The sequence below is a fragment of the Mustela lutreola genome, chromosome 2 (assembly GCF_030435805.1).
Source record: "Mustela lutreola isolate mMusLut2 chromosome 2, mMusLut2.pri, whole genome shotgun sequence".
NCBI classification, from domain to species: Eukaryota; Metazoa; Chordata; class Mammalia; order Carnivora; family Mustelidae; genus Mustela; species Mustela lutreola.
Window position 1 is genome coordinate 55,390,913 of NC_081291.1, and position 13,648 is coordinate 55,404,560.

The 13,648-nt window shown below is 37.2% G+C and overlaps 1 protein-coding gene across 2 annotated transcripts in view; it reads right to left on the reverse strand.

Moving 5' to 3' along the window:
• The window catches only part of NR2C2 (nuclear receptor subfamily 2 group C member 2), a 102,110-nt gene that overhangs the window by 74,368 nt on the left and 14,094 nt on the right, over positions 1-13,648 (reverse strand). The window contains exon 2 of one of the 2 annotated variants that reach the window (XM_059161827.1): positions 12,856-12,939. The exons of the other annotated variant lie outside the window; for it this stretch is intronic. Coding sequence (XP_059017810.1) covers positions 12,856-12,915 — 60 coding nt within the window. The 5' untranslated portion in view covers positions 12,916-12,939. The remainder of the gene's footprint in view (positions 1-12,855; positions 12,940-13,648) is intronic. 2 annotated transcript variants of the gene reach the window in all.

Genomic DNA, 13,648 nt, shown 5'->3' on the forward strand with positions numbered 1-13,648 from the left:
ATATGATCTCCCTGATATGAGAAAGTGGAAATGCAACGGTGGGGGGGGGGCTTGGGGGGTAGGAAAAGAATAAGTGAAACAAGATGGGATCAGGAGGGAGACAAACCATCAGAGACTCCTAATCTCACAAAACAAACTCAAGGTTTCTGGGGGGAGGGGAGGTCAGGAGAGGGTGGTGGGGTTATGGACATTGGGGAGGGTATGTGCTATGGTGAATGCTGTGAAGTGTGTAAACCTGGCGATTCACAGACCTGTACCCCTGGGGCTAAAAATACATTATATGTTTATTTTTTTAAAAAATGTGTAAAAATTGAAATGTCTGAGTACTGATGTTCAAAACAAAATGAAAAAAAAAAAAAAGTTGAAAGAACAGTACAACAGCAGCAGCAGCAGTAGCAGCAGGAGTTGGGGTGTTTACTCTTTGCCACAATGTATTATTTGTTACATGCCATGTTTTATATGCATTAACTCATTTAATTCTCACAGTGACATTAACCCCATTTGACCTCTAAGTAGAGAAACTGGCACATCAAGATTAAATGATATGCTCACAATCAGGAACTATCCCTGAAGTAGACAGAGTTGGAAATAGGAGAGAAAAGATGAGTATTTGAAAGGTTAGTTCAAGAGATCCAAAATTCAATTAATTAGTCCTGGAAAGAGACTAAAAAAATACTGAGGGAAGAAATCATCAGAGAACCAGTACACAACAATTTCCTAGATTGACAGGACTTTCTGAGTACCAGTATAATATATAAAAGAGCAACTATACCAAGAAATAACGTGAAATTTCAGAAAAATGGGGATGAAGAAAAAACCTTAACGATGGGGTGGAGGAGAGCGTAAAAGCAAGAGAGAATGAGAAAGAGGGGCACCTGGGTGGCTCAGTAGGTTAAAGCTTCTGCCTTCGGCTAAGGTCATGATCCCGGGGTCTGGGGTCGAACCCCACACTGGGCTCTCTGCTCAGCAGGGAGCCTGCTTCCTCCTCCCTCTCTCTCTCTGCCTGCCTCTGCCTACTTGTGATCTCTGTCAAATACATAAATAAAAATCTAAAAAAAAAGAGAGAGAGAGAGAGAAAAGGAGGGGGAGAGAGAGGGCTCCCATCTATAAGGATCAAGAGTACAAACAGCCTTCTCAAAACCAACACTCCACGCTAGAAAACAATAAAATGTCTCCAATTCTGAGGTAAAATTACTTTCTAAAAGCTTTGATTTCTACTCTTAGTCAAACTATCAGTCAAGCTGTGAGTGTAAATAAAGACATGTTTAGATAAACACATGACCCATGCACACGTGGGAGTTAGGGGCATCAGCTTTGAGTGCTTAGTTGAAAATCTGGGTAAAATTTTGGCTCCTCCCCAAACTTAATTACTAATAGCCTAAGGCTGACCCAAAGCCTCACTGATAACATAAACATATGTTATGTTATGATTATGATTAGCACACACTTTTAAAAAAGATTTTTATTTATTTTTAAGAGAGAGAAAGAGAGAAAGTAGGGGGAAGGGGAGAGGGAGAGCAGGGAGCCCAATGACATGATCAACACAAGGATTCATCCCAGGACCCCAGGATCATGACCTGAGCTGAAGGCAGATGCTTAACCTACTAAGCCACCCAGGGGTGCCATATTTTGTATATTTTATGTATTATAAGCCTGGGTGGCTCAGTCATTGGGCATCTGCCTTCAACTCGTGAGCCTTCAGCTCAGGTCATGGTCCCAGGATCCTGGGATAGAGCCCCGTGTTAGGCTCTCTGCTCAGTAGGGAGCCTGCTTCCTCCTCTCTCTCTGCTGGCCTCTTTGCCTACTTGTGATCTCTGTCTGTCAAATAAATAAGTAAAATCTTTCCCTCTCTCCCTCCCCCTACTTTCTCTCTCTCTTAAAAATAAATAAAATCTTTTTTGAAAGTGTGTGCTAATCATGGGAGGCCTGCTTCTCCCTCCACTCTCCCCCACTTGGATTCCCCGTAACTGTCTCTGTCAGATAAATAAATAAAATCTTAAAAAAAAAAAAAAAACCTAGAAAAAAGAACATGTTTTTAAGAAAATCATAAGGAAGGGGGTGACTTGCTGATTCAGTTGGCAGAGCACGTAACTCTTGATCTTGGGGTTGGAAATTTGAGCCTTACATTGCTCATTATTTTAAAATAATTATTTTAATAATAAAATAATAATTTAAAAAGTAAAATATTTTAATAATAAAAAAATTTTTAAGTAAAATTATTTAAAAAACAAAATATTTTTAAAAATCAGAGAAAATACATTTACAGTACTATATTTACTGAAAAAAATCTGCATATAAGTGGACCTAAGCAGTTCAAAACCATGTTGTTCAAGGGTTAACTGTGTAAGATCTAAAAAGAACTCACCTCTGAGGCACCCTTTCCTAGGAAGCTACTGAAGATGTTACTTCCATTTTTTTTTTTTTTAAAGATTTTATTTATTTGACAGAGAGAGAGAGAGATCACAAGTAGGCAGAGAGGCAGGCAGAGAGAGTGGGGGAAGCAGGCTCCCACTGAGCAGAAAGCCCAATGCGGGGCTCAATCCCAGGACCCTGAGATCATGACCTGAGCTGAAGGAAGAGGCTTAACCCACTGAGCCACCCATGGGCCCCCACCTTTTTTTTTTTTTTTTTTTTTTTTTAAAAGAGAAAAGGAAACAAAGATTCCAAAATGAGAGAGAAGTCAAGAATGACAGCTGTGCAGTAGGCTCGAAAAGCAATCAGTAAAGCCTAGAGCAGGTCCGGGGCTTTAGGAAGAATGTTTTCATGAAAAAAAAAAAAAAAAAAACAAAAAACCCAAAAAACAAAGCGGAAACTGAAAATTTCTCTGACATATTTGTATGGAAAATAGGGTTTTACAATTTATTGGAGACACTAGGAAGTATTTGTACTAAGTGTCATAATTGGATAACAGAACATTAATTAATGCAAAGAAGATGTAACTTAATGGGAGAATGAAGGGAGGAGAGATGGGAATGGGAGGTGCTGAATGAAAACTAAAATTTCTTCATCCATGATAGTAAGTCAAAAAATATCTAATTCTGGAAATGAAACTATAAACATTACAACTGATTTTTCAGAAATAAAACAGATTGTAAATGAGTACTATGAATAACTGCATGCCAACAAACTGGGTAACCTGGATGAAATGGACAAATTTCTACAACCATACAACCCTATCAACTTTGAATCATGAAGAAACAGAAAATCTGAACAGACCTATAACTAATTAGAAGAATGAATCACTAGGGGTGCCTGGGTGGCTCAGTAGGTTAAGCCTCTGCCTTCAGCTCCAGTCATGATTTCTGGGTTCCAGAATAGAGCCTCGTGTTGGGCTGGCTCTCTGCTCAGCAGGGAGCCTGCTTCCCCCTCTCTCGCTGCCTGCCTACTTGTGATCTCTTTCTCTCTCTGTGTCAAATAAATAAAATCCTAGGGGGAAAAAAAAATAATGAATCATTCATCAACACCCTTCTCGAAAAATAAATAAAAATAAAATAAAATAAGTAAAATAAAAAAGCCCTGGACCTATCCTGGTGAAATCTAGCAAACATATGAAGTAGAATTATCAACAATCTTTCTCAAAATCTTCCAAAACTGAAGAGGAAGGAATACTCCCAAACTCATTCTATGAGGCTAGCATAACACTACAAGAAAAGAAAACTACAGCCCAGTACCGCTTATCAATACCAATGCAAAATTCCTCAACAAAACAGTAGCAAACGGGTATCAGCAGCATGGTAAAAATACTGCACATCATGATCAAATGATATTTATTCCTGCAATGCAAGGATGGTCTGACATACAAAAATTGATCAATGCAATATACTGCATTAACAGAATGAAAGGGAAAAAACACAAGATAATCTCAATGAATGGAAAAAAAGCATTTGACAAAATTCAACATTTCTTCACAATAAAAACATTCAGCAAAGCAGGAATAGAAGGAAACCATCTTAACATAATAAAGGTCAAATGTAAAGAGAAAAAAAACCCCCACAGCTAATATAATATTCTGTGATGAAACACTGAGAAATTTTCCTCTAAGGTCAAGAAGACAAGCATGCCCTCCCCTCACTTCTACTAAATTATATTGGAAATTCTGGCCAGAGCAGTTAGGCAAGAAAAATAAATATGAGGCACTCCTATTGGAAAAAAATAAGTAAAATTATCTCTATTCACAGATAGTATGATCTTCCATACAGAAAATCCTAAAGATTACACACAGAGTTAGAATAAACAATTCATTAAAATTGCGGGATACAAATCAACACATAAAAATCAGTTGCATTTCTATACACTGACAGTGAACATGATAAAAGCAATTTAAGAAAACAATTCAATTGACAATAGCACAAAAAGAATAAAATGCTTAAAAATAAACTTACCCCCCCCAAAAATAAAAAAAAAAAACCTTATTCAAAGGAAGTAAATGACTTAAACATTGAAAACTACAAAATACAGCTGAAAGAAATTAAGACATAACAAATGGAAGACATACTATGTTCATGTTTTGGAAGATTTAAAATTTTTAAGATGATGATACTACCCAAAGCCATCTACAGATTCAATGTAATTCCTAGGGATTCAAATTCCTACAATGTTTTTTATGGAAATCGAAAAACCCACCCTAACTTTCACATGAAATGTCAAGGGACCCAAATAGCTAAAATAATTATAAAAAAATAAGTAATTATAAATAATCATAAAAAAATTATAACAAAGATTGATGTCTCACACTTCCTGATTTCAAAACTTACTGCAAAACTTACTTAACCAAATCTGTATGGCAGTAGGATAAAAACAAACGTACACACTAGTATAATAGAATAGAGAGTTCAGAACCTTGAGGATATTATGCTAAAACTAAGCCAGTCACAAAAAGATAAGTTATGCTTCCACTCATGTGAAGTATAAAAAGTGGATTCACAGAAAGAATGATGGTTGCCAGGCGCTGGGATGAAGGGAAAATGGGTAGTTGTTTAGTGGATATAGAGCTTAAGTTTTACAAAATAAAAAAGTTGTGGAGATCCACTGCACAACAATGTGAATATACTTAACACTATTATGTATACTTAAAAATGGTTAAGATGATAAATTTTGTTATATGGTTTTTACCATAATTATAAAAACCATAGAAGCCAGAAATAAATTCTTGTATAAATGTCAAATGATTTTCAAAAAGAATGCTAAGACCATTCAATGGGGGAAAGGACAGTTTTTTCAACAAATGGTGCCGAAAAAACTGGATATCCGCATGCAAAAAAATGAAGTTGGCCCCTTATGCTATTCTATATACAAATGGATCATAAACCTAAACATAAGAGCCAAAACAATGAAACTCTAAGAAATATAGAGGAAAAGTGTAACATTGAATTTGGCAATGATTTCGTGGATACGACATCAAAAACACAGGTAACAAAAGAAGAAAATGAATAAACTGAACTTCATCAAAACTAAAAACTATTTTTTGCTTCAAAAGGCACTACCAAGACAGTGAAAACACAGTCCATGAAATGGGAGAAAATATTTGTAAAGCTTACCTCTGATGAGCTTTATTATCCAGAATATGTAAAGAACTCCTACAACTTAGTAAGACTAAAACACCTCAATTAAAAAAATGGGCAAAGGTCTTGAATAAAGAAGATCTCTAAAGTTGATATATAAATGGGCCAATGAGCACATGAAAAGCTGTTCAACATCACTGATTATTTGGGAAGTGAAAATCAAAGCCAAAATGAAAAATCATTTCATACTCATTGGAGTGGCAATTATAAAAAAGAAAGCAGTAAATAACAAGTGTTTGGGAGAATGGGGAAAAACTGGAACTCTTGTGCACTGCTGATAAAAATTACAAAATGGTGCCACTGCTAAGGGAAGTAGTATGGCGGTTCTCCAACAAATTAAATACAAAACTACCATATGATCCAGCAATTCCACTTCTGGGTATAAACCCCCAAAACTGAAATCATGTATTTGAAGAGGTATCTGTACTCCCACATTCGTTGCTGAATTTTTCATAGTAGCCTAGAGGTGGAAGCAACCTAAGTGTCCATGGATGGATAAATTGATAAACAAAATGTAACATACACACAATGGAATATTTTTTAGCCTTTAAAAAAAAAAAAAAAAAAAAAAAGGAAGATTTTTTTTTTTTAAAGTAAGCTCTATGCCCAATATGGGGCTTCAACTCACAACCCGGAGATTAAGAGATGCATGCTCTACCGACTGCACCAGTTAGTCATCCTTAAAAAGGAGGAAAATTCTATTATATGCCAGAGCATGAATGAACCTTGAGGATACTATACTAAATGAAATAAGCCTATCAAAAAGGACAGATATTATGAGATTCCACTTATATGAATGGTGGTGATGGCTGCTGAATATTGTGAATATGAACTTAATCTCACAGAACCAGACACTTAAAAATGGTTATAATGGTGAATTTGGTGTTTTACTACAAGACACAACACAACACTCCTTCCCCCCAAAAAGACAATGTCTAACACTGATTTTAAAAAACAAAAAAGGGAAGGGGAAGGTTATTTTTAGAAATAAGCAGTTAAATACCAGAAGAAATCAAATCTAGAGAGGGAGACTTGAGGATAAGGAAGGCATAGGGGTGGTTCAGGAGCCTGCCGTTTCCTATTTCAAGCTGAATGTAGTATTGGCCAATTTTCAAATCTCCATATATGTACTACACTTTGACAAGAAAATTAAAACTTAAATGTCCAGTTTGTATGAGGGAAGAATAACAGAATTTAATGTAATGAGTTGGTCTTCTGAGGACACTGGAAACCTGAAACCCGAGCAATGACTTTGCTTTTTCCCACTTGAGGATGTAGCTTTGCCAATACAGAGTTTTGTTCAAGAACCGGGAGAGTCGTATGTTTTTAAACATTCCCTTATATGGAAGAGTTGTTTTCTCCAATGGTGATGCAAGCCCTGCTGATAAAAAGAATAATGGGGTCGTAAGAATTTGGCTATTTTTTCTGTGGTGACTGGACTTTCCTATTCAAAGAGCATCTGATGGCTAAGAGCCCCTTAGTCCAGGGCCCAGGAAAAGGCTTTGCCAAGACCTGTGACGCCACCTCCCTCCCACTGTGTAAATATATACTTAACTTACAGTTTGGGTGCATGAATGCCAACCAGTAAGTAACTCGAAAAGTTCCAATGAGTTAACTCCTAAATTTCTCTAACTCAAAACACTGAGTTAGGGGCACCTGGGTAGCTCAGTTGGTTAAGCAACTGCCTTCGGCTCAGGTCATGATCCTGGAGTCCTGGGATCAAGTCCCACATCGGGCTCCTTGCTCGGCGGGGAGTCTGCTTCTCCTGCTGACCTCTCTACTCTCATGCTCTCTCTCTCTCTCAAATAAATAAATCAAATCTTTAAAAAAAAATTGAGTTAAAAAGTGTCTTTATTTCATGTAGTCAATATGAAGAAACACTAAGTCTGGGTGTTTGTATGTTTTATTATTTCCAGCTATAGAGGGAAATAAAAGCTTAAAAAATAGTGACGCCCTTTCAAAAATCCGTTTATTTGGGACGCCTGGGTGGCTCAGTTGGTTGGGCAGCTGCCTTCGGCTCAGGTCATGATCCCAGCGTCCTGGGATCGAGTCCCACATCGGGCTCCTTGCTCGGCAGGAAGCCTGCTTCTCCCTCTGTCTCTGCCTGCCATTCTGTCTGCCTGTGCTCGCTCTCTCTCCCCCGCTCTCTCTGACAAATAAATAAAATCTTAAAAAAAAAAAAAAAAAAATCCGTTTATTTCACAAATGAAAAGCAAAACTAATGCTACTATTAGGTATGATCAATCTTCCACTGCTACAGTTACAAATTCTCAACTAACCCTTTTTAAAAAATTAACCATATTGGGGGCATCTGGATGACTCAGTTAAGTGTTTGACTCTTGATTTCGGCTCAGGTCATAATCCCAGGGTTGTGGGATCAGGCCCCCAAATTGGGCTCTGTGCTCAGCGTGGAGTCTGCTTGGCACTCTTCCTCTGCTCATCCCCTCCACTTGCACTCTATCTCTAAAATAAGTAAATAAATCTTTAAAAGAAATTAACCATATTATCCTTTATCAAGTTTCACCGTCAACTCCATAGCACAAAGATTTTGCAGAGGCTTGCATTTCGTCATGCTTCTGACACTCTGACCATGGAAATAATCAATAATTTGTTGAATTGTTTAAATAACAGTGTTACAATTAAAACTTGGAAAATGAAGTTTGTATAAAGACAATCATCCATAACCTGGAAAACTAAAAACACTGTTAGTATTTAGGATATTTAAAAAACTGAACTTATTGGATAGTGATTAAAGGCCTGGATTCCGATGTCAACTCACGTAAGAGTTTGAAACCTGGCAAAGTAATCTCATTTCTCTACCTCTCAGTTTCCTCTTATTTAAAGTGGGGAAAGCAATATTTTCTTTGTAGAGTAATGGAAGTATTAAATGAGATGATAAGCTTAGCATAATACCTAGCACACTGTATTATATACTACATGGTATACAGCTATAAATATTTGGTATAAACACTTAAAACTGGAATCTACCTGTATATATGGTTGTTTTTTAATGCATAGTTTACTGTATATGTAAATAATCTTTTAATATTTTAGGAAGTATGTAATTCTAATTAATAAGTGAAAATTGTCACAAATCCTCTTAGGTTTCTGTCCCCCATTTTTTTTTAATTCTTTTATCTTGGAAAATACTTTTTAATTTTGGCAGTGGCATCTGGCTGCTTACGTACTATTTTTCTTTTTTTAAGATTTTACTTATTTATTTGACAGAGAGAGATCACAAGTAGGCAGAGAAGCAGGCAGAGAGAGAGGGAAACAGACTCCCTGCCAAGCAGAGAGCCCGAAGCAGGGCTCGATCCCAGGACCCTGAGACCATGATCTGAGCTGAAGGCAGAGGTCCAACCCACTGAACTACCCAGGCACTGCCTTTTGGCTATTTTTAATAATGCTGCTATAAATACTTGTGTACAAGTTTTTGTGTGGACATGTTCTTGTTTCTCTTGTGTATACAGCTGACCCGTGAACACCACGGTTCGAACTGCATTAGAACTGGTTCACTAATGCACAGATTTTTTCCATACTTAGGCAAATTTTTTGGAGATCTGTGACAACTTGAAAAAAACTCGCAGATGAAATGAATAATCTATAGATACTGAAAAAAAGAAAAAGTCAGATACTATTGTAAATATATGGTATGTTATATATGTAACATAAAAATATATTAATCGACTGTGTTGTTGGTAAGGCTTCCTTCCGGTCAACAGTAGGTTACTAGTAGTAGTTAAGTTCCAGGGAGTCAAACTTATACATAGATTTTTGGTTGTACAGTGGCTGGCACCCCAACCCTGGTGCTGTTCAAGGGTCAACAGTATACCTAAGAATGGAACTGATGGGTCATGTGGTAACTCAAAGTTTAACTTTTTGAGGAACTGCCAGACTGTTTTCCAAAGTGGCTATACCATTTCACATTCCCATCAGGAATGCAGAAGTTTCCAATTTTTCCACCTCTTCATCAGCACTTGTTATTTGGCCTTTCATTTCTAGTCATTCTAGTGGATCCAAAATGGTATGCATTAACGTTTACTTAGAGTGGAAATTAGTGAATGGACAATATAAAAACAATTAAAAAAAAAAAACAACAATGAAACCAAAAGGTAGTTCTTTGAAAAGATCAACAAATTGACCTACCTTAAGCTAGACTGATCAAGAAAGAGAAAGATTTAAAGTTACTAGAATCACAAATGAATGAAAAGAAATTGCTACTGAATTTAGAGAAATAAAAAGGATTATAAAGGAATACTGTAAACAAGCAGAGAGCCCGAAGCAGGGCTCGATCCCAGGACCCTAAGACCATGACCTGAGCTGAAGGCAGGTCATATGCCAACATATTAGATAAGTTAGATAAAATGGATAAAATTCTCAAAAAAGCACAAACTACTGAAACTGACTTGAGAAGAAACAGTATGAACAGACCTACAACAAATGAAAAAGACTGAATTAGTAACCAAAAGACTACCTGCAAAAAAATCCCCAACCCCAGATGGTTTCACTGCTGAACTCTACCAGACATTTAAAAAAAAAAAATTAACACTAATTTGTCATAAACAATTTCAAAAAACCGAGAAGTCACAGTTTTCAGATACAGTGCCAGGATTCAAATCTAGGCCATTTGACTCTACAGTCTTGACCACTATACTAAACTGTCTCTCTGAATAACTGAATAAATTTGAGAACATTGTAAGCCATCAGGTCCTTACTTTGTATTATCCAACTTCTGTAGTTTACTTTGGTATTTACCATTTATCTTGTCTAAATAGAAAAAGGTTGGTCTGGGGATCTGAGAGAAAATCATTTACATGATTGATAATGTTGCTGCATCTCATTCATGGAGCAAAAGCATGGCACCTGTTAAACCTCTTCATACATTTTTATTTCAATGGCTTCTCACACCAATGCCATGAGATAGGTACTATTATTACTCTCATTTTCTAGATGAGGAAACTGAGGAGCAAGGTGGTCACCCAGATAGCAAAGACCTGAATTTAAATCCCAATCTGTCTGGTCCCTGCCGATCTTCTTTTCTACTACGGAAAGCCTTTCCTTTTCTATTCACTCCTCTAGCATGGCCAGTATCATGCTTGAACCACCTCTGATAGAGAGCTCTTGGTAAGCAGACACCCTGACCTATTATTTACCTGTATGCCCTCGCTGGCCGGAAGGCAGAGAAGGGGTGTGCTCCCTCACTATCTCCTGACTGAACAAACAACTATCCAAAAGTGATTATTAAAACTCCTCAATTTAGATACTTCATTCCCACTCAATTACTATACAGCATTGAAATGATGAACTGTAGGTTCTCTTACTCTTTTATTTATTTATTTGACAGAGAGAGAGAGATCATAAGTAAGTAGGCAGAGAGGCAGGCGGGGGTTGGGGGTGGGGGAAGCAGGCTCCCTACCGAGTAGAGAGCCTGATGTGGGGCTCCATCCCAGGATCCTGAGATCATGACCTGAGCTGAAGGCAGAGGCTAAACCCACTGAGCCATCCAGGTGCCCTTCTCTTACTCTTTTAGCTCATCTAATATTATATAGTTATTATATGTACTTTAAAGTTATTAAACTCAAAATTTCAAAAAACAAACAATTTTAAAAGAACACACACATACACACTTATCCCTTGAACTAAAAGCAAGGAAATCTAGGGAATACTTTAAATAAGATTGCTTTTGTACTCCAAACTAAGAATGCCTTCTATTATTTAAGAAGTCTCCCAAAAATGCACTTTTTTAAAAATCATGGGAAACAGTAGTTACACTAATATATGAAATTCCATTTCCTGAAGGAAATAAGGTATCTGACAGAACATTTTAGCTAGCAAATTTTCTGTCAACATACACAAAACTTAGATTAGCCTATAAGTTGCTATAGGTTCCTATACTTGAAGTTCCTATACTTATCTCTTCCCCTAAAGAATTAACGACAACCTCTTTAAGCAGTGATCCAACATCAGTCTCCAAGTCAGCTTCAGCCAGAAACTCTATCAAATGCACAACAACCCTAACTCTGAAAAACCAACAATGATTTCCAAGATAATTATTCCTACCACAAACTAAAGCAACAAATAAACATAAGCACTTTAAACTTAATACTTTCATAGTTCTGATAACCCTTTCAAAAATGCAATATTAAAAAATTTATGAAATCTACCTTTCATCTTCAGTTAATATTAATCATTATTTGCTGGGGGAAGGAGGTGATTAAACTATTGCCTTAAAGTTAATGGGGGAAGGAGGTGATTAAACTATTGCCTTAAAGTTAATGGTTGATCCAAAATTTGGAAAATCTGCTCACATTTTTATTGGTTTAAACTGGAATGTGTGTTCTTACTTTATCTTTTGAAATTCTTTCTTTAAATGCTCACTTTTTCTTCTTGGTAAATTTGCATCTTTGCCTTAGAAATATGAGTACTGGTTCAAAAGTGCAAATGTGAATCCTTCTAATGGTTCCTGGTTACAGTAGAATGCATGATACAGGAGGAACTTTGTAAGAAGTGGAACAGAACTAGGTCAGTGCCAATTTACCTGTCTTTGCCCCTTGGTTTCCTCACCTGTAAAACCATAAAAATGATCATACCAACTTTAAATGGATGTCATGAGGACTAAAGCCCTTGCATAAGCCTGGTACAGAGTGAAAAGATCTGGCCCTATTTCCCTTCTTTACACCCAAAGATGCCTGAACATACCAGCTATTTCATGCTTCTGTCCTGACCTTACATAGGTTTCTGACTTAGGGTGCCCTTGCCAGCATCAGCTGTAGAGTTCCTTACCCCACTTCTTTGGCTATTACAAATGATTACTTGTTATTCAAAACCCTCTCCAGATAATCATGTTCCTCACATGGAGTTAAACTTCTCATCTTGATTTATAATTACTCCTTAACCAGCCTCTGAGGAGGTCCAATGGCTCATTTACCTCTAGATTTCTCAGTACCTGCCCAAATCCTCTGTACCACAGTATTAACAAAGTATCAAATGTGCAAGAAACTAAGAGCCTTGGAGTTAAAACTATAATCACAGGTTTGACAGTTTCAGGTTTAAGGTGAGATTTTTTTAAAAAGTCACCTTACTGTATACAGGTAGGCCACCCTACTCATGTAAAGAAACACTAGGAGTAAATGTTCTTGTCATTTTTTATTTTTTCTTCCATGGCAGCATCCTGCTTTGGATTTGGATCACATGCTCACTTCATTGGGACTATTTTCAAACAACAGAGCACACTGATGTACTTTTCCTTTCAAAAGCAAGGGTGCCAGCTATTGTGCTAGCCCCTGTCACTCACCTCAGCCACCTGCTGGGTCCCCACTCTGTGCTGAACCAGCCCCTCCATATTTGTAGCCATGGTGAAGCAAGATCATTAGAGAACCTGTTTGGAAAGATGCAGCAACTTCTATCAGGTGGGGAGAAACCAGGCTACTTGAAAAAAAATCAGAAATCAAAATTCATCTTTGGTACTATCGTGTGCAGATTCCGCCCTCTATAGAAGACACAGCTACAAGGCTAAGCATATCTGGATATGCTGCACCAGCTTCTTCAATTACAGGTACCAAAATCAATTAGCAGAAACGTTTCAATATGGAAACAAGACTTCTCCTGGTAAACACAGACAAAGATGAATTCGGAACTTTAATTATCAGGTCTCTTGGGTTGTAACAGCTTGGATCACCCCTCAGGGAGGTGGGAATCATACTTTTTTGGATAGCTCTCTGTCACAGCATGCCGAAAAAGAAGGTGGCTATCTGAGACAGGTGTGAGATCAAAGTTAGATTCAGAGCACTAGATTGCTATCAACAACTATACTTCTGTTACCGTAAGGTGGCAATGTGAGAAGCAAAACCCTGTACAGGTGCTAACACACCTCACTCAGAGGCTGAAAGCCAAACACCAGGACTAAACAAGAAAAGAAGTAAGAAGACTCCCTTACTAAAGTGCTAAAATGTGGACTATAATAGTGGTACCCATAAGTTAACTTATATTTTAAAGTCCTCATAAAATTAGAAAACCAGATAATTCAGCTTTCTATTCACAGGAAAAAACAGTGCCACCATCTGTAAAAATTATGAAAAATCATCCGA